Source organism: Equus caballus, chromosome 21, assembly GCF_041296265.1.
Source record: "Equus caballus isolate H_3958 breed thoroughbred chromosome 21, TB-T2T, whole genome shotgun sequence".
NCBI classification, from domain to species: Eukaryota; Metazoa; Chordata; class Mammalia; order Perissodactyla; family Equidae; genus Equus; species Equus caballus.
In genome coordinates this window covers 43,176,868-43,197,169 of record NC_091704.1, presented here as the reverse complement: position 1 = coordinate 43,197,169, position 20,302 = coordinate 43,176,868, and the positions used below count along the sequence as shown (strand labels likewise).

The 20,302-nt window shown below is 35.6% G+C and overlaps 1 protein-coding gene across 5 annotated transcripts in view; it reads left to right on the top strand.

The window, feature by feature from the left end:
* NIPBL (NIPBL cohesin loading factor) overlaps positions 1-20,302 on the top strand; it is a 195,015-nt gene that overhangs the window by 163,003 nt on the left and 11,710 nt on the right. For all 5 annotated transcript variants that reach the window (XM_070245908.1, XM_014734903.3, XM_070245909.1 and 2 more), the window contains 8 exons: positions 9,677-9,785; positions 11,294-11,430; positions 14,939-15,079; positions 15,183-15,276; positions 15,967-16,121; positions 16,633-16,723; positions 18,715-18,888; positions 19,296-19,486. In XM_070245908.1, the coding sequence (XP_070102009.1) occupies positions 9,677-9,785; positions 11,294-11,430; positions 14,939-15,079; positions 15,183-15,276; positions 15,967-16,121; positions 16,633-16,723; positions 18,715-18,888; positions 19,296-19,486 (1,092 nt within the window). The remainder of the gene's footprint in view (positions 1-9,676; positions 9,786-11,293; positions 11,431-14,938; positions 15,080-15,182; positions 15,277-15,966; positions 16,122-16,632; positions 16,724-18,714; positions 18,889-19,295; positions 19,487-20,302) is intronic.

Sequence of the window (20,302 nt, the reverse complement as noted above, 5' to 3'; positions counted from 1 at the left end):
CCATTCCATCCAATTTCAGATATTTATTTTTATTATTTTTGTATTGGGTCGGTTTCTTATAGATGAGCGATTGCCCATTCACACATACATCAAACTCTGTTTACTGACTAAATAATTTTGTTAGTATGTCTCTCTCTCTCTCTCTCTCTCTCTCACACACACACTTTTTAAATGTATGGAGATTCATTTCCTCTTAACCTTTAATGAATTCATGGTTTTTTGTCATTTTCCGGTAATATAGGAAAGAGACAGTTTTATCATGAAGGTCCTTAAATTTTTTTTTTACTTCTAAAAAGTGGTCCAATTAGTTTAAACCATCATTATAGCCCTATGATAGGTACACAAAAATTGAATTGATTTTACAGTGCCACTCATTTTTATTGCTTATGATCCAGGACTATGGCCCTTTTTTAGTTTATGAGAAAATACAGACAATGAAAAACTTGAATGACCTGTATTTCATCTGTTCCTAGCCCTTGTAATCCAAAACAAGATCTCCTTCTTGAAGTTTACAATCAAATACTCTTTCTCCATCAGCCAGTGAATGAGCAAGAAAAACTAATATATCTGTACAATTTAATGGTACTCCACATTATAAACATAGATGAATAATAAAAACACTATGCAGGGTGAAGAAAGCCTTACACAGAAGAGTACGTATTCTGATTCCATTTATATGAAGTTCTGGAGAGGCAAAACTAATCAATATTGCAAAAAAATCAGAGGAGTGGTTGTAGGGGGCCAGAGAGTGACTCGGAAGGGCCATGTGTTAGTCAGGGTTCTCCAGAGAAACAGACACAAGAGGATACTGAGAAGAGGAGAAAGAAAAAGATTTATTATAAGGAATTGGCTCATGTGATTAGAAGGCTCTTAAGTCCCACAATCTGCTGTCTACAAGCTGGAGGCCCAGAAAAGCCACTGGTGTAGTGCAGCCTGTGTCTGAAGGCCTGAACCAGGGGAAGCCAATGGTGTGAATCCCAGCCTGCGAGTACAAGAGGAGACTGATGTCTCAGCTCAAGTAGTCAGACAGAATGGTCAAATTCTCCCTTTCTCCACTTTTTGTTCTGTTCAGGCCCTGGACAGATTGTATGTTACCCACTCACTTTGGAGAGGGCAATCTGCTTTACTGAGTTCATCAATGCAAATGCTAATCTCATCTAAAAACACCCTCCCCAGCACACCCAGAAATAATATTTAACCAGATAACTGGGCATCCCTTGGCTCAGTCAAGTTTGACACATAAAATTAACCATCACTGTTTGTCAACTTGGCACCCATATACATCTCCTTAAACCATACTTAATCTCCAAATAAAGATAATGACAAGGTCATAATTCCACCTAACATGATAAAGCTATCCTGCATACACTGAAAACGCACTAACCCTTTCCCCAGAAGAAGTAGTAAAGTCCTTGAGTGGTGTTTACTCTTCTTCCTGGTATCCGGTAACTTAAATACTACGATATCAGATTAACAACACTTAAATACCATGATATGAGGTCAGTACATCTTATGTGACATGGTAAGGGAATAAGAGAGAAAAAAAACAAAGACAGTTGCAGGCATGTGCTTGTTCTCTCTCTCCCTCCCTCCCTCCGCCCCCCCCCCTTCCTCTCTTTCTCTCTCCCTCCCTGACTTCTTCCCTCCCTCCCTCCCTCCCTCCCTCTCCCATTCACACACATACAAAGGTATTCATAACAAGTAGGAAATACTCATGATAATTAAAGTCCTTGTTTCTATAACTGATCATGTAATCATAGCTGGTATTTATAACTATCTTCTCTCACTGCCCACTCTATATTCCCTTTGCCTTCAGCTGGCACCTCAGCTGGTCGTGGTTCTTTCTGGTGGAGTGACCCATACCTTCATTCCTGAAGGGTCTGAGCCATTTGTAGTCCTGCCTGGATTGGGTTGTTGTAGTATTCCATTGACCTCAATCACAGGGCATAGTAATACTAAGAGACGCCCTAGGGATCTATATTCCAGACATACTCTTCCTTACCTCCATTGTGGAGTAGTGGTTCAGTTTCTCCTTGGTAGTCAGGATCAGTCACTCCAGCCAGCACCCTAACTCTCTTCTTTGCCTGTTGATTCAGAGGTATGAGGAGCCCAGAGTAGTTGGGTGGCAGTCTTCCAGTTCAATGGGATTATTGTTTTGTCTTCTAGTGTAAGCATTCTTCCCTCTGAAACTAAGATCTCTAGGACAGCAGAGCATAAAGTTGCTGGAATAAGAAGCAAGAGTTTTCCTAGTGGGTCACCAGGGGTAATAATAAGTGATGCCACTCCCATTTCTACCTCTTGATTCCTGGACCATGAATCCTGGCTGTGGACTAAACCACACCATATATTGGATGCTGGTTCAGAGCATATAGAGGCTTCTGGAGAATCTTGCCCCAGCCATGTAAGATATTGCCACCTATCTGGTGCTGTAACTCAGTCTTCAAAAGGTCATTCCACGTTCTGTCAGGCCAGCTGCTTCAAGATGGTGGGGAACATAAAATAGTGAGTCTGGGCGTGAGTCTCTTGCTGCATTTCTTTTTGTGAAGTGAATTTCTTGACCAAAAGCAATGTTATGTGGAATACCATGATTGTGCATAAGGCATTGTGTAAGTCCACAGGTGGTAATTTTGGCAGAAGTATTGCATGCGGGAAGGAAAATCTGTATCCAGGATAAGTGTCTATTCCAATGAGAACAAAATGCTGCCCCTTCCATGATAGCAGCAGTCCAGTGTAATCAACCTGCCACGAGGTAGCTGGCTGATCACTCGGAGAATGGTTCCGTGTCAGGGACTTAGTGTTGGTCTCTACTGCTGGCAGGTTGAGTACTCAGCAACAGCCATAGTCAAGTCAACCTTGGTGATGAGAAGTCCATGTTGCTAAACCCATGCATAACCTCCATCCCTGCCACCATGGACAGTTTGTTCATGAGCCCATTGGGTAATGAATAACAGGGGTGGCTGAGAAAAGAGGCTGATATCCTCAGAGAAGCTATCTACAGATAGTCGTCCTATCTACTTGATTATTAAAATCTTCCTCTTTGGGGCTGGCCTCATGGCCTAGTTGTTAAGTTCAGCATACTCCACTTTGGTGGCCCAGATTCAGTTCCCAGGCTTGGACCTCTACCACTCATCAGTGGCCATGTTGCGGTGGCAACCCACATACAAAATAGAGGCAGGTTGGCACAGATGTTAGCTAAGGGTGACTCTTCCTCAACAGCAACAACAACAAAAATTTCCTCTGCTGGGGTTACCCTTTGGTGAACATTCACATAGGACATAAATGTCTTCACGTTTTTTGCACATTCAGAAATGTCTATCCACATGCCTCTTCCCCAGATTTCCTTGTCACCAACTTGCCAGTCATGTTCCTTCCAAATCCCTGACCATCCACACAAACCATTAGCCACAGTCCATGAATCAACATATAATTACACATCTGATTATTTCTTCTTCCAAGCAAAGTGAACAACTAAGTGCACTGCTTGAAGTTCTGCTCAGTGAGAGAATTTCCCTTCACCACTGTCCTTCAGGGATGTCCCAGAAAGGTGTTATAGTGCTGCAGCTGTCCACTTTCAGATGGTGCCTGTATATTGTGCAGAACCATCTGTAAAGCAGACCCAAGTCTTCTCTTCCTTTTTCAGCTGATCAGAGGGAATTTCCCATGAGGCCATAGGTACAGACCGGGAGAAAAAGACAGTGTAGCGGAAGTGGGAACTATAGGCATTTGAGCCACTTCTTCATGTAACATACTTGTGCTCTTAGGCCTGCTCTGGCCCAATCACATATACGCTACTTTCATTTGATAATGGAGTGCTGTTGTGTACACCCAACTTTATGGCTTGCTGTGTCAGATAACACCCAGTTCATGATGGGCAACTCAGATTGCATGGTGATTTGGTGGCCCATGGCTGGGCATTCAGTATCTACTAAGGCCTAGGAGCAGCCCAAGAGCTGTTTCTCAAAAGGAGAATAGTTATCCACAGAGGATGGCAGGGCTTTGCTCCAGAATCCTAAGGGCCTGTACTGCAATTCATCTATAGGGACCTTCCAAAGGCTCCAAACAGCATCCCTACCTGCCACTGACACTTGAAGCACCATTGAAGCTGCTGGATCATATGGCCCAAGTGGCAGAGCAGCTTACACAGCAGCCTGAACCTGTTGCAGAGCCTTCCTTTCTTCTGGGCCCCACTCAACACTGGCAGCTTCTTGGGTCACTCTTTAAATGGGCCAGAGTAATACACCCAAATGAGGAATTTGTTGCCTCCAAAATCCAAAGAAGCCTACCAGGCACTGTGCCTCTTTTTTGGTCATAGAAGGGACCAGATGCAACAACTTGTCTTTCACTTTAGAAGGTATATCTCATGCCCACACCACTAAGTCCCTAGGAATTTTGCTGAAGTAGAAGACCCCTGAATTTTTGTTGAATTTATTTCCCAACCTCTGACACACACATCTTACCAATAAGTCTAGAGTACTTGCTTCATTTTGCTAAATGCAATCAGCATAATGTCATCAATGTAATGTGATAATCTTGTTAAAGGGAAAGGTAATCAAGATCCTACAAACTAAATTATAAAATAGGGCTGGAGAGTTTATATACCCCTGAGGTAGGACAGTGCAATGTATTGCTGGCCTTACCAACTGAAAGCAAACTGCTTCTGGTGGGCTTTTGACAGGGCTGGAGAAAAAGGCATCTGCCAGATCAATAGCTGCATACTAGGGACCAGGGGATGTGTTAATTTGCTCAAGCAGTAATACCTCATCTGGTACATCAGCTTCATTTGGGGTCACCACCTGGTTAAGCCTATGCTAATCCACTGTCATTCTCCCAGATCCTTCTGTCTTCTGCACAGGCCAACAGGCAAGATTGAATGAGGATGTGGTGAGAATCACCACTCCTGCATCCTTCAAGTCTTTGGTGGTAGCACTAATCTCAGTAATCCCTCCAGTAATACAGTGTTGCTTTTGATTTACTGTTTTCCTAGGTAGAAGCAGTCCTAGTGGCTTCCACTTGGCCTTTCCGGCTGTCATAGCCCTCACTCTAAGATGAAAGAACTATTGTGGGTATTCTGTCAGCTGCTGAATATATCTATTTCAATTATGCATTGTGGAACTGGGGAAATAACCACAAGATGGGTTTGGGGACCCACCAGACTCCCTGTGAAACAGACCTGAACTAAACCTCCATTGATGAGCTAACCTCTGTAAGCCCCTACTCTGATTGGTGGGCCAAAGTGATGATTTGGATCTCCTGGAATTATCAGTTCAGAGTCAGTGTCTATTAATCCCTAAGAGGTCTGATAATTTCCTTTTCCCCAATGGACAGTTGGGAAGAAGATTAACAGTATAAATTTTCAGTAGTATGTTGGAGTCTTTGCTCAAGAAGACAGCCATCTGCAAGCTAGGAAGAGGATCTTCACTAGAAACCAACCATGCTGGCATGTTCATTTCGGTCTTCTCAGCCTCCAGAACTATGAAAAATAAATTTCTGTTGTTTAAGCCACCTAGTCTGTGGTATTTGTTATAGCAGCCCAAGATGACTAAGAAAGAAATTGGCACCAAGAAGTGGTGTGCTGCTGAAACAAATACCTGAAAATGTGAAAGTGGCTTTGCAATTGGGTAATCAGTAGAGACTGGAAGAGTTTTGAGGTGCACACTGGAAAAAGCTGACATTACTGTGAAGAGATATTTAAGGGCAATTCTGGTGAGGGCTCAGAAAGAAAAGTGAAGAACTGAGGAGAGAAAGCTTCAGTCTTCTTAGAGAACACGTATAATCATGTACAGAATGTTTGTAGAAATATGGATGGTAAAGGCCATTCTGATGAGATCTCAGACAGAAATGAGAAACATACTACTGGACAACAGAGAAAAGGTAGTTCTTGTTATAAAGTGTCAAAGAATTCAGCTGAATTATGTTCTTATTCTAGTATTTTGTAAAAGGTAGAAGTTCAAGTGATGAAATTGAATATTTAGCTAAGGAGATTTCTAAGCAAAGTGTTGAAGGAGCATCTTGGTTTCTCCTGCCTGAGTTTACAATCAAATACTGTCTCTGTCTCCATCAACAAGTGTGAATGGGTAAAAAAAAATGGTATATCCATACAATTTAATAGTATTCCACACCATGAAAGAACAAACTGCTGATGTGTAACAGCAACACAAGTGAGCAGTAAAAGCATGTGGAGTGAAGGAAGCCTTACACAGGAGAGTACATATTATGATTCCATTTATATGAAGGTCTAGGAGAGGTAGAACTAATCTGTATTAGAAAAAAATCGAAAGAGTGTTTGCAGGGGGCCAGGGATTGACTGGGAGGGAACATGAGGGAACTTTCAGGGGTGATGGTACTAGTCTATAACGGTGGTTCTAAAAGTTATCAAGATTACCTGTGACTTGTTAGAAATGCAGGTTCTAAAGCTTTACCCCAGACTTAATTAATCAGTAACTCTGAAAGTAGGGCCCATCATGTTATATTTTAACAGTCTCTCCAGATGATTTTGGTAGAAGCTAGAGCTTGAGAACTGCTGTTCTATGTCTTGGTAGGAGTTTGAGTTATAATGGTGAATGCACTCAACAAAACTGAGCAAATGTAGAATGCAGATTTGTACATTTTATTTCATGTAAGTTTTATCTCAAAAGGAAAAAAGATGAAGTATACTGAGGTCTACAGTTTACTTTGAAATGCATGAAAAATAAGATGGATAGAGATGTGTGCATGTATAAATATACATATGCATACATATATACATACACATGTACACGCGTATCGTGAGTGCAAGGCTGATTTAACATCAGCATCTGTGTGTGTATGATTTATCATCAAAGAGGAAATAAGTAATCATTTCAGAGTACACAGGAAAAAATTTGGATAGAATTTAATACCCTTGAATGATAATGTCTAATAAACTAGAAATAAAACAAAATCTGGCAGAGAATAAAGTCTAAAACCTAAAATGAAAACACGCAAAATGGGAAAATGTTAAAAGAGATTTCATCAAAATCAAGAACAAAAAATTTCATCAAACATGTCAAAGTGATTATAAAATGTATATGGAAAAGCAAAGAACTAAAAATAATTGTCACTTCTGAAAATTTGGGGCACTAACTTGTCTTACCAAATATCAGGACTTATTTTTAAAGATACAGTGATTAAGATAGTATGGTACTAAATAGACCAGTGGAACAGTATAGAGAGCCCAGAAGTAAAGCTCATTATTATATAGGATATACTTACTATAGGATATACTTACTATAAAATAGAAGTGATACTGCGGTTAATGGAGGAAGGATGGACTTTTCAGGAAATGGGGCTATGATAATTGGGCTGTCCATAAGGAATTTTTTTTAAAAAAAATTGATTCCTACTTCAACTCAACAATCAACTCCATATAGATTAAAAGAAATCTTTAAAACTTTCTGTAGAGAAGGATTTCTTGAACAAGTCACAAAAACCATTAACCTTAAAAGATTGATAAATTTCACTACCTTAAAAGGAAGAACATTTATGAATCAAAAGACATCTTAAAGAAAGTGAAATCACAAGTCACAAATTGGGAAAAGATATTTGATGCACATATAACTGACAAAGGATCATTATTAAGAATATATAAAGAACTCTTCTCCTAAAACCAATATAAGATTAGAGTCCCAGTAGGAAGATAGGTAAAAGTTATGAATAGGCTTTTCATAGAGGAAGTAACACATATGACTTATAAGGTATTCAATCTGATTAGTATTATGGGAAATACAAATCAAGACTGCATTTTACACCCATTTGATTAGCAAAAATTGAAAAGTCAGATGATAACAGATGATGGAGAAGAGATGGATTAAATAGTATCTCTTAAACACTGCTGCTAATTGAGAAAATATAACCAATTTGAAAAAAAATTAGTATTTAATAAAGCTGAACATTCGTGTATCCTATGCCCCAGCAGTTTCACTCTGAGGTATATACCCAAGAGAATCTTGCGTGTGTGCTCCAGGATATAATTAAAAGAATGCTCATTATACTCCTAGAATTGTAATTAACCTATCTTTAGAAAAATGGGTAGATGAATTGCAGTAGAGAGACACAAAGGCCTTTTGTTGTATAGCAGTGAAAATGAATAAAATACAGCTACATGCAACAACTTGAATTACAACTAGTAACATAATGTTGAGTGAAAGAGGCAATTCCCAAACACTTACATCCGGTATGATACCTTTTAGAAAGTTGAAAATCAAGCAAAACTATAAACAGTATACAACCTACACAATTTTTTAAAGCAAAGAAATGATAAAATTCCTGGTAGTGGTTACCTTGAAAGTGAAACAGGAAGATAGGATAAGGGAAGGAGCACATTGGGAAATATAAGATATTGGAAATACTTGTGTTCTTGAATTGGGTTCACGGTGCATCATTATTACTTATGAGTAAATAAAAGAGGGCACATACCAATACTGATGGTGTCATGAACCAAAATTTATGATTAATGCTGTTGTATATACTTAATGTCTTAGAGAGGAAAAAGAAAAAACAGGAATGAGGGGATTGTTTCCTGCTCTTGCCTCAAAAAGAACAGGCTAGCATGTGATTTTAATAGCTGCTTAAGGAATTGAGTTACAGAGCAGGACAAGGAGAATTTGCTGATCAGAGTTGAAACTAGGTAAATTGAAGTTTTCTGCTTTGCTTTATTTCTTTAAATTGGAGAGTGGGAGCAATGTATGTGTTATGTTGTTCTGATTGCTGTTAGTTGTTTTAATATCATCAATGCCTCTTAACGTGAAGGTTTAACCTTGTGTTGTCCAATACTAGCCACATGTTTTTTTATTTAAATTAATGTGAATTTTTATTTTTATTTAATTTTAATTCCTCAGTCATACTAGCCACATTTCAAGTGTTTAGTAGCTGCATATGACTCGTGGCAACCATATTGAACAGCACGGATATAAAATATTTCCATCATTGCAGAAAGTTATATTGGACAGCACTGGAACTCTTCACAGAAATCAATACACATTTCAACTTTAAATCCCTGTAATTGTGTTAGCTCGTTTTTATTAACAAAACAGATACACCTGTTTTGTTATATGGTGAATGACTTTACCATTGGCCTATGATTATGAAAGATTGGATTGGTTTTATTTTTTGGCTACATTTAGACTGATCTCTTTTCCTCATCTCATCATTCATAATATTTTTTTAACATTGTTTATTAATAATTTGGCAAACAACACAGAAGAAGTCTAGTCTTACGTTTTATAATTACAAAATTTAAGGGGCAATTCAGATGTAGTTACAGTTATATAAAAGATGTAATTAACCTCTAATATTCTTTTTTGAGACATCAAAGGACTTGAAATAACGAGGAATGGAATTCTAATTCTTTAAAATAATTCACCTAGCATTGAGTGGTACTCTTAAGATCACCTTTCTCATTTCTCTCATATCCTATATAAGGTCCTACACACAGCAGTTTAAATACTTAATACTAAAATTGTTTGAAATATTTATAAATTACTGGTTTATAAGATATTTTAAAACATTTGCTATATATTTTTATTAATTTGCATTTTCAGTATTAAATTGTTAATGACAAATTGAGAAGCTTATTATGGACATATTTAATGCATTTATATTATTATTGCCTAATGAATAATTATACTGGGATTTTTTTTTTATATATACACATATATAGTTGTTGAAGTCCGAAGAGGATTCCTCATATAAACCTGTGAAGAAAGCTTGTACTCAACTTGTTGATAACCTAGTTGAGCACATTCTTAAATATGAGGAATCTCTAGCTGGTAAGACATTTTATATATTGGTCATTAAGTTGATTTTATAAGATATTTTAAAATACTTTGAGCACGTTTCTCATTTTTGCCTCTGGCTCTGCTTAGCCTAATAATTAACTACTTCACTTTTAAATGAAATCTGTTTTTTGTTTGATGATGTATCTTAGATTGTATTGTTAAGGTTGACTAAGATTATCTAGAGCAGTGTAATAAAAGCATAGACCTCATCTCTTCCACATATCTTTCAATAGCAAATAATTGTAGATATCATATTGAACAAGCATGAAAGTAAGGCAGGGGCTAATATGTATTTAGCTAGTTGTGCTTGTCCAAAAACTGTTTGATCTTAAATCACATAAAATTTTCTCTCAAAACGAAATTGCTTTAACTATTATAAAATCTTTTTAAAAGATTTTAGTACATTTGTAATATCATTTATAATTGTATAAAATGTGCTTAATCTTGAGCTAGAAAGCTGTTAATATTTTTAAAATTGACAAATTCCTTAAATAGTTAATATTTTATATTATCTATCACATTATTTATCAGCCACAAATATGAAGTTATTAATCAAAATATAAATAATTATATAAAACCATAAAAGTAGTCATTGATATCTATTGCTTAAAGCACACAAGACTAGCATTACTTCCCATCTCCTAATGTACATTCATGTGGAACAATAGTCAGCCTTGGTCATTCTCCAGAACTGGGGACCAGTTGCCCCTTACAGAGGTACCATTTATGGCACCTAAGGAAATTGTTGATATCCTTTATATTTTTTATACAGTTTATTTTCTTTAATTTTTTTTCATTTTCCATGTGTACCTCTTTTTCTTTTTATCTCCTTGTTCTGTTTCCCTATTTTTCCCTATCCTAGATTTTAAGGGTGATACTGTTGTCACTTAATGTTAAAAAGTTGCTCATCTCCTCTAAGAACTAATTAATTTGCCTCCTGAGAACCAATGTGTGTCCTAAGTAGCATCGTTTTCCTCTCACAGGAACAACATTTTGTTTACCTTTCTAGTGTAGCACTGATCCAACTTCTTAATTTATTACTTCATCTTTTAACATTCTTCTACCACAGCAGCATTTCTTTTTTCCGAGTACCCTTAAACACAGTATCACCTCAGCTAAATTGTTTTTGTCTCCCTTGGCTAATATTCTTCCCCATATTCACATCTATCCATTTTTAGATATAATCAACATCATGTGTATTCCGAAAAGCCCATCTCTAAACTTCCCAACTTCCTTTCTACTCTTTAACTTCAGTCCTACTCCTCTCAGTGTAAAACTTGCCTTCCATAGCCTAGCCTCTTTGTCCTTTATTGTAATTTACATAATAAAGAAAAAATGGAATGCAAAAAGTCTAGTATCATAAGAAATGCTAATCTGTTATGTTGAGGCATGTACTGAATCTTTTCAGGGGATAATATTGAATAATTTAAATAATTTTCTGTATAATTTCCACTGCCTTCTCATATTTTAGTGTCTTATTTCTCTGTTTGTTTTTCCAGACTCTGACAATAAAGGTGTGAATTCTGGAAGATTGGTAGCTTGCATAACCACTTTGTTCTTATTCAGCAAAATAAGACCCCAGCTCATGGTTAAACATGCCATGACTATGCAACCATACCTTACCACTAAATGTAGTGTAAGTATAGAGCTGGCCTGTTTTTTTGTTTTACATAAACCTTGCAGTAAGTATTTTAAATTTAGAATTCACATTGTGTCGTCCACATTTTCACTGAGAGAGTACTGTCATTTTCACTGACAGATCAACTGTGTCATATACTCAAATATCTGTTCTAATATTTGTGGCAAGTTACCTACAAACATCATTTTTCTGATGTATTATAAATAAAGTTCAGGCTCCATTTCTCTGTAAGCTTCTCAAGCCACATCTTCAGTAAATGTTTAATAAATGTTATAACTATGTTAACACCTCAAAAGTGAACAAGGCAGAGTTTCTGTCATTTTGAAAGTTACTGTCTCTTGGATTCTGAATTTGCTTTTCATTTGTCATTTTTTGTATATTTTATTATAAATATATTTTATTTTTATAGCAATATATTGAATATGGAAAATCTAGTATTATGTCAGAGATGTTAAGCTGTTAATATTTTGATTTTAAGTTAATAGTATGCATACTCTGTTTTCCTAAAATCAAATGTGAAAATTAAATTAAAAATTTCTTAAGTAAAATAATCCAGCAAGTTACTTGACAGTACGGTGAGTTAGTGGCCTATTACAAAAATAGAAAAATTATAAGACAGCCTGGTGAGTTAAGTGGCTTATTACAAACACTAAATTTTAAAATACTCTAAAAACTTAAAAATTCCTAAGTTCCCAGTGTTCCTGAGGAGATAATTTTAAGTGTTTTCTCTACTAAACAACTTCTACTACTATCGTCAGTTTTTTTGGTGATCTAATTAACCTAAGTTCTAAGTGAAAACCTCAGGACATCCTGAGAAATTTTAAGAACCAAGGAAAGTAGCAGAAGATAAATACGTAAAAACAACGCATAATACTTCTGAGACCCAATTTTATCTTCAGGGCTTGTATTTGATCCAGAAATAAATTGATTAACATGTAATCTATGGCTAATAATAATAGCTAATATTTATTAAGCACAGTGCCAGGCACTTCGAAGAATTTTACATGCATTATCTTATTTACTTCGTGAAGTAGGTACTGTTATCTCAATTTTACAGATAAGGAAACTAAAACTTAGAGAATATAAATAACTTGCCAATGTCACACAGCTAACCAGTCCCACAGCTAGAGTTCAATCCCATGTCTGTTTGCCTCTAGAGTCTACACTATAATGTAACTTGTATAAATAGTCCTCATTTGAACCAATATTTTTTGAAAGCAAGGTTACTTTGAAAACATTTTGTACAATTAGATACACACACACCAGATGTAAAGTTTTATATAAATAAGGCCATCTCATATATAATAGACACCTTTAAAAAATTTTTCGTTTTTTATGTCCTACCCCCATCTTTATTCCTCCTTGTCTCAGGAGAAGTAACCTGGAATAGCCTTACATACTTTTTCTCTGCTTCTATAATTGTGGACACACACATATATAAATGATTGACCAGGTTTTTAAAAAAATCACGTCATGTTATATACATATCTGTTAGGCATTTTTACTAATTTCAGATCACCTGATATATATCTGATTCATTCTTTTGAATGACTGCATATTATCCATTTTATGGATGTCCTATGATTTATTTAACAGTTTCCCATTTTGGCAGGTATTTACATTGTTTCCTGTTAATGATAGCCACTACAAACAGTTCCTTAATAAACATTCCTATTCATATACTTTTAAATACTGGTGGTTTTTTTTTATTTGGGAAAGATTCTGAGGAATGGACTTGCTAGGTTGAAAGACTGTTTTTTGGGTTCTGGTTTGGTTTTTAATAGATGTTGCCAGATTGCTGGTGGACATGTTTTATGGCCTCTTTGGAAACCAGTACATGACCATCTGTGTCATTTTTGTACTCTGCTAGTCTAACAAGTGTAAAGGAGTAGTTCGTTGTTGCTTCAGTGTCCTTTCCTTGATTTCCAAGAGAATTGATAGAAACCAATTCCAAGAGTTTTTTATGATATAAACCAATTAGACTTGATATTCTGTAACTTAACTGTTCGTATCATTTGCCCATTTTACTTGTGGACTTTTTTTTTCTCTTTTTGAAAACTCTTTAATCTCGGTGTTTTAGATATTGAACCATCTTATGTTACATTCATTTCAAATATTTCTTTTTAGTGTTCTGTTCTTTTCCTTCATAATTTCTATCTTTCTTTAAAATTTTCTTCTAGAGTTTGAGGATATTTCTTTTACTTCATTTTCCAGGCCAGTAATATTAAGAGTGGTTTTAAAAAATGTTATTACATTTTTTAAAAAAAATTTTATAAGTGATTCTCAAATGAATTTATCTTACTTGACAAAAACTGTTCTATCCCTAGACACCCACTTTAACTCATCCCCTGTTGCTTAAAGGAAGTGAGAGTAGAAGATGGCAAGGGAACAACAGGATTTCTGTGTTACTTAGAAAGAAGTATTCATTTTGCCTATTTTTTAAAATTTAATCCTATGGGTATTCTGAAAGGAAGGATGAACACAGGATGGGAAAGTTTTTAACCAGTGAGGTAATGAGCTCAAAGAGTCCAAAATGAGTTGTCAGTAACCTGTTGCTAAGAATAGGGAATGATAGCTTGGCTAGATAAGAACATAATGCTGAAAGCCTCACTGTATGCACACACACAAAAATGAGAAACTTGGTTGCCTTTGGGCAGGAAAACTAGGTAACTGAAAGACAAGGGAGTGGGAAAGAGACTTTTGTAAATCCTTTAATTTCTTTTGATTTGTTTTTTTTAATGCTCTGTTTTTTTTAAAAAAAAAACTGCTTAGTTTCTTAAGTTTAAAAACTTTTTTTAACTTAAAAAAATTTAATATAGTATTTGAAATTTTAAAGTAAAGAATCCTTGTACCTAGTTCTGGGATTCTACATTTTCATCTATCATAAAAAGGATTAACACAGGGCTTCTCAAACTTAGCACTTTTGACATTTAGAACCAGGTCATTCTCTGTTGTCAACAAGTCTTCTGAGCATTGTAGGATGTTTGGCAGCACCCCTGGCCTCTATCCACTGGATGCCAGTATTACCCCCCTACACCCCTGATGTGACAACCAAAAATGTCTATAGATATTGCCAAATATTCCTTGAGGGACAAATTCACCCCCAATTGAGAACTACTAGGTTAACGTACCCCAGTTTGAAAAATGCTAAATCTTAAAAACTGTATCAGTCTTGGTAAAATACTTGGTAAAAAACAAAATACCTTTGTTCAGAATTGACTTGTGTTGTATTTTAAGGAAAAAAAGAATAACTATAGCATTGTGGTTAAGTGACCCAAAGGTCACATAGTAAGTTAATGGCAGAGCTAGAATCCAGGCTCCTGGCACTATCTGGTGCTCTTTCTTCCATACCTTAAAATTAAGTTCTTTTCTAATAGTTTTTTGTTTGTTTTTTTTTTTAAATGAAACTTTACATAGATAATACCTCAATCCCTAAATACGTAAAGCTATATATAGTTTCTTTTCAGATTTTGATATTCATAAAACACCAATTTTATTCTTACAGACACAGAATGATTTCATGGTTATCTGTAATGTTGCAAAAATCCTAGAACTGGTTGTACCACTGATGGAGCATCCAAGTGAAACTTTCCTTGCCACCATTGAAGAAGATCTAATGAAGCTTATCATCAAATATGGCATGACTGTAAGCATTCAGTTTACCATCTCTGTATTGATTAGTCTATAATTTTCAAGTGATATTTGTCTTTAACTTTTGTCTAAACAGTAACATTTTCTATATCTTTTAGGTAGTACAACATTGTGTGAGCTGTCTTGGGGCAGTTGTAAATAAAGTGACACAGAATTTTAAGTTTGTTTGGGCCTGTTTCAATAGATACTATGGTAAGTGCAGTGCCTGGGCTTTAAAATTATTCTGCTAGATCCTGCAGTGTGTCTGGCTCCTTTTTAACACTTCTGATAAAGGGTAGCATTGAGGGAATTGTAAGAGGTATGATTGTCCTCTGTGGTCCACTCTCAGAAACAGTATTTTCTACTATTCAAAAGATAATCTTTTTATTCCCGTAGTAACCCAGTATGATTACTTCAGAAATTTATCTCTTCATAAGTAAGTGTTGGTGAGTTTTCTGCCACTATGTAAAATTTAAATATCATTTTTTCTTATGTTAATTCTTTCAGGCTCTAAGGAGTTCCCTCATAATTCTAGATATATTTAATACTTAGAACCATTAGTAAAATTTAATTGTAATTCATTAGCAGTAATTATTTAAACATAACAATTCAAAGATAAAGGGCAGGGCTGGTCCGGTGGCACAGCAGTGAAGTTCACACGTTCCATATCTTGGTGGCCTGGGGTTTGCCGGTTCAGATCCCGGGTGAGGACATGGCACCGCTTGGCAAAAACCATGCTATGGGAGGCATCCCACATATAAAGCAGAGGAAGATGGGCATGGATGTTAGCTCAGGGCCAGTCTTCCTCAGTGCAAAGAGGATTGGCAGTAGTAGCTCAGGGCTAATCTTCCTCAAAAAAAGATAAAGGGCTTATTATAAATAAATATTTCTTATCTTTGTTAGGTGCCATTTCGAAATTAAAAAGTCAGCACCAGGAGGACCCAAATAACACTTCACTTCTAACAAACAAACCAGCACTTCTTAGATCTCTTTTCACTGTTGGAGCACTATGTCGGCATTTTGATTTCGATCTGGAAGATTTTAAAGGCAACAGTAAGGTAAAGATCCTGATATTAATTACTTAGTATCCTGTAAAAAATAGAACTCTGTGACTTTGTGAACTGAAAATGACTGTAATGACCCAAGATGAAGGCGGCATTAGAGTAGTCTGGTTTAATGAGAATTCTGAAACAGTGCTACATAAAACGTAGTCCTCCAACTGACCCATGAACTGTGGTCTGTTACGCAAGTTATATCAGCTTTCTTAACAGTAGGCACACGGTTTAGGTCAGCCGCTTTTTTTTTTTTTTTTTTTTTTTAACTTTTTCGATGAAGGAGCAGTACCTTGGTTTATATTCTGGCACAAGCTTCTTTGTCATATACTTTTATTTTGAATGCCACGGTTCTAAAATTTATGAATTTATAAATTTATTGGTGGTTTATTCTTTAGTAAAGTTCACATTTAGAAGTTCTTACTGTTGGCTTTTAGGCATTCTTTTCCTTTATAGTGGAAAACTGATCTAAGTTACTCTTCTTTATACACTTTAATGTGGTTTTCTTCCCCTTTAGGTTAACATAAAGGATAAAGTACTTGAACTATTGATGTATTTTACAAAACATTCAGATGAAGAAGTACAAACAAAAGCTATCATTGGTCTAGGTAAGTTAAGTCTAAATTTCTTTATGGTTTTTTGTTGTTTGAGAAGTTGAGCAAGTTTTAAAATATTGTCGGTCTAAACTGTTGATTTATTTAAGTATGTTTCTATTCACAGAGGATCTGTTGTATAGAATATAGGACTGGGGGTTAAAACGCCTGGGTTCCATTCTTGCTCAGCCAGTGATGTCCTAGGTAACCTTGAGCAAGTCACGTAGCTTCTTTCAGTTTCCTCATTAGTAAAATAGAGATGACAATACTGTCTCCTCCCCATACTTCATGGTGTTTTATAAGAACAGTCATTAAAACACTTTGATAAAGAAAGATGATGTAGAAGAATTTTGTGCTTTTCCATATTTTTTAACTTGTTCTTTTTCTTTGCAATGCTTTGTCATTATATGTATCTACTGCTTCTAGTTAAAACAATGGGCAGTCTACACAGACTTATTTACATGGAAGCACATGGGAACTAACCCAAAAGGAACAATTTGGATATGCATCTGTCCCATATTATTTTTCCAGGAGCATTGATGTAATACATATGTCTTTGCAGAGGGTTGGGTCTTTGTGGCTTATCTGGAAAAATTTTGGAATATGGGAGAAATATGAGAAGGATAATACTAAAGTACCTGAATTGAATACACTTTAAAAAAATACAAGAAGAGCACTCTGTCTAGGTTCTTGTTTTGTTATTGTTGTTTGTTTTTATTTTGTGCAAATACACATAGAGCTACTCAGTAAGCTAGTCAATTAATAACTTATTTGGAAACTTTATTTCGGTAGCATTAACAAGGTTTATAATTTAATGTGCATGGATAATTATTTATATTAGTCTTTTGAGTAAAAATGAGTAATAAAATATCCTAAGTTACTCAAACCTCATTAAATGATTACTAATTTCTTGAAATTTAAATTTTATCATCTTATTCTTCCTTCATCCCTTTCAGAAAATTACATATAGCAAATATAGTAAAAATTCAGATATCGCTTACTAGGGAGTTACGTTGGTGCAGTATTTCCTTCAAGCCAAATGTATACCTTTGAATATTTAGTCTGGACATAAGTTGTATAAAGTGGCAAACCTAATACTGTTGTATCTAATTCAGAAAACAAGTATTGTAAATTTTAACTTAAAGAAGCAGCACTATCCAGAAAATAGTGCCTCTACACCAGTTAATAAAAGACATCTTGCCTGGGCCATAGTTATCCTGTGTGACCTTGGGCTAGTTATGTGATCACTCTATGCTTTGAGTTTAGTTTGTTATTTGGCATCAATAATACTTGCTGTCATCAAAGATCTTCGTTTTATCTCACATCAACATTTTATATAAATAAACATAGATATTATTTTGCTAGTTATTAACTTGTGGTTATAGAAACAACATTGTGGCTTCATTATAATGCCATATGAGAAATAAATGGAAGATACTCTTATCTTTAGTTTATTTTAGAATTATTTGGTTTCATCAAATGGATAGTTTTCAATATATATTTTTATTAATAATGCCAATGTAGTACTTTCTGCTAGGGATCTAAAAAATGTTTACAGACATTACCTCTTAAATCCTGAAAATATCCCTTTGAGGTAGGTGGGTGGTAAATATTATTGTCCCCGTTTTACAGATGGAGAATTGAGGCACAGAGAGATTATGTGACTCACCCAAGGTCACACTACAAGTCAGTGGTGGAGCCAGGAATAGAACCCAAGACTCCTGACTCCTAATCCACTCCCCTAGCCACTAGGCCCTGCTCCCTCCTCAAGGTTTCCTCTTGTGTGAAATTCTCCTTTGAAATGCAATTTCTTGTTTTTAATTCATGGGGAAAGAAGTGCCTGCTCTAATACTTCTCTAGGTAAGGCCACCAGCATATTATTCCAGTCATTTTAAGTTTTAATTTTTGAAATAAGGAGCTCTTTATATAATTTATCAACATTTTCATTGTGTTATATTTAATTTTAATGTGAGTATATCAAGAGATTTTTTTTCTCTCTTCTTTAGGATTTGCCTTTATTCAGCATCCAAGTCTAATGTTTGAGCAAGAGGTGAAAAACCTATATAATAATATTTTATCTGATAAGAACTCCTCAGTAAATTTAAAAATACAAGTGTTAAAAAACCTCCAGACCTACCTACAAGAAGAGGATACACGTATGCAGCAGGCAGATAGAGACTGTAAGTGAAAATATATTTTTAAATTTCATGGTGCGGCTACAATTAGGATACTCTCTGACTCGTTTTTAATCCAGATATCTAAATATCCTTGTCTATTAGATGAAGGAATTCAGTTAAAGAGGAGTCTTTAAGTCCATAGCTAGGCTTTAAGGTATTCATAAACTTCCTAAAATAGTTTGTAAAATTTAATGTATGTGCAAACATTAACATTTTAAGAAAGGAAAGGAGCATAGTTCTTACCAGGTTCTCAAAGGAGCCTCTGACAAACACACACAACAGAAAAAAAGACTAAGAACCATTGAGCCAGAGCACTGGCTCTAACATTTTGTCCTTTGCACTATGGCCTAATTTGGTGTATTTAGTAAAGTTAATATACATGTTGTTAATATGTTTGCCTCTTTTTGTAGGGAAGAAAGTTGCAAAACAGGAAGATTTAAAAGAAATGGGTGATGTTTCCTCAGGGATGAGTAGTTCCATCATGCAGCTTTACCTCAAACAGGTGCTTGAGGCTTTTTTTCACACCCAATCAAGTGTACGCCACTTTGCCCTAAATGTCATCGCATTGACTCTAAACCAAGGTCTTATTCATCCAGTTCAGGTAAGTATGTTTCGTAGCATCAGCACTTACTAAAAGAGCCAGATTTGTTATTTGATAACGCTGTGATTAGAGAATAAGTAGCTTTTTATTCCTCTTAGTTGTTAATTTTATTTTTGTTCTAAATTCTTAAGCATCCAAGTTTTAGTCCATCTCTTAGGTTGTCATTACTGCAAAATACACATATATTCATAAAGTTTCCTCTATTAAACAAACTTCCAAATTATATTGGTAGACCATATGCTTGGAATCATTTTTCTAAGTAGGGATCATAGACTTGTTTTAATCTTCATTGACTGTTATCCCTAAGAACCGACAGCTTGCATGTCAAGAGAGTTAACTAGGGTTAAGAGTATAATCTAACTGGTAAACAGGGTAGATTTTAGTCCAAAGAAAAGTAAATTATATCGTCTGATCTCAATTCCTTCCTTTGTAAATTGGAGATAATGTCAACTACCCAGCATCTCAAAGGACTAAATGACGTAATAAAGCCATAATAGTATTACTCCGGATTGGCAGCTAATGCCAGTGTAGTAGTATACACCATCTGATGTGTTCAGGAGAGTGCCATAGGCCACAGAAGTGAACTTAGTAGATAGCCAAAGCCTGTACCCTTCAAGATTTTTATTTTGGCTTTTTCTAAAGTATGCTGTGTGTAAGTATATTGTGTTCTTTTCTGTGTCCTGAAGCACAGCACACTAGTGAATATTTAGGCTCTTCTTCATGACTCAGGGTTATCCTCATCAAGATCACTTAATAAAATGTACAGTAGTTTATTGAGACTCTCAAATTATTGACATACTTAGGGCTCTTTCCTGG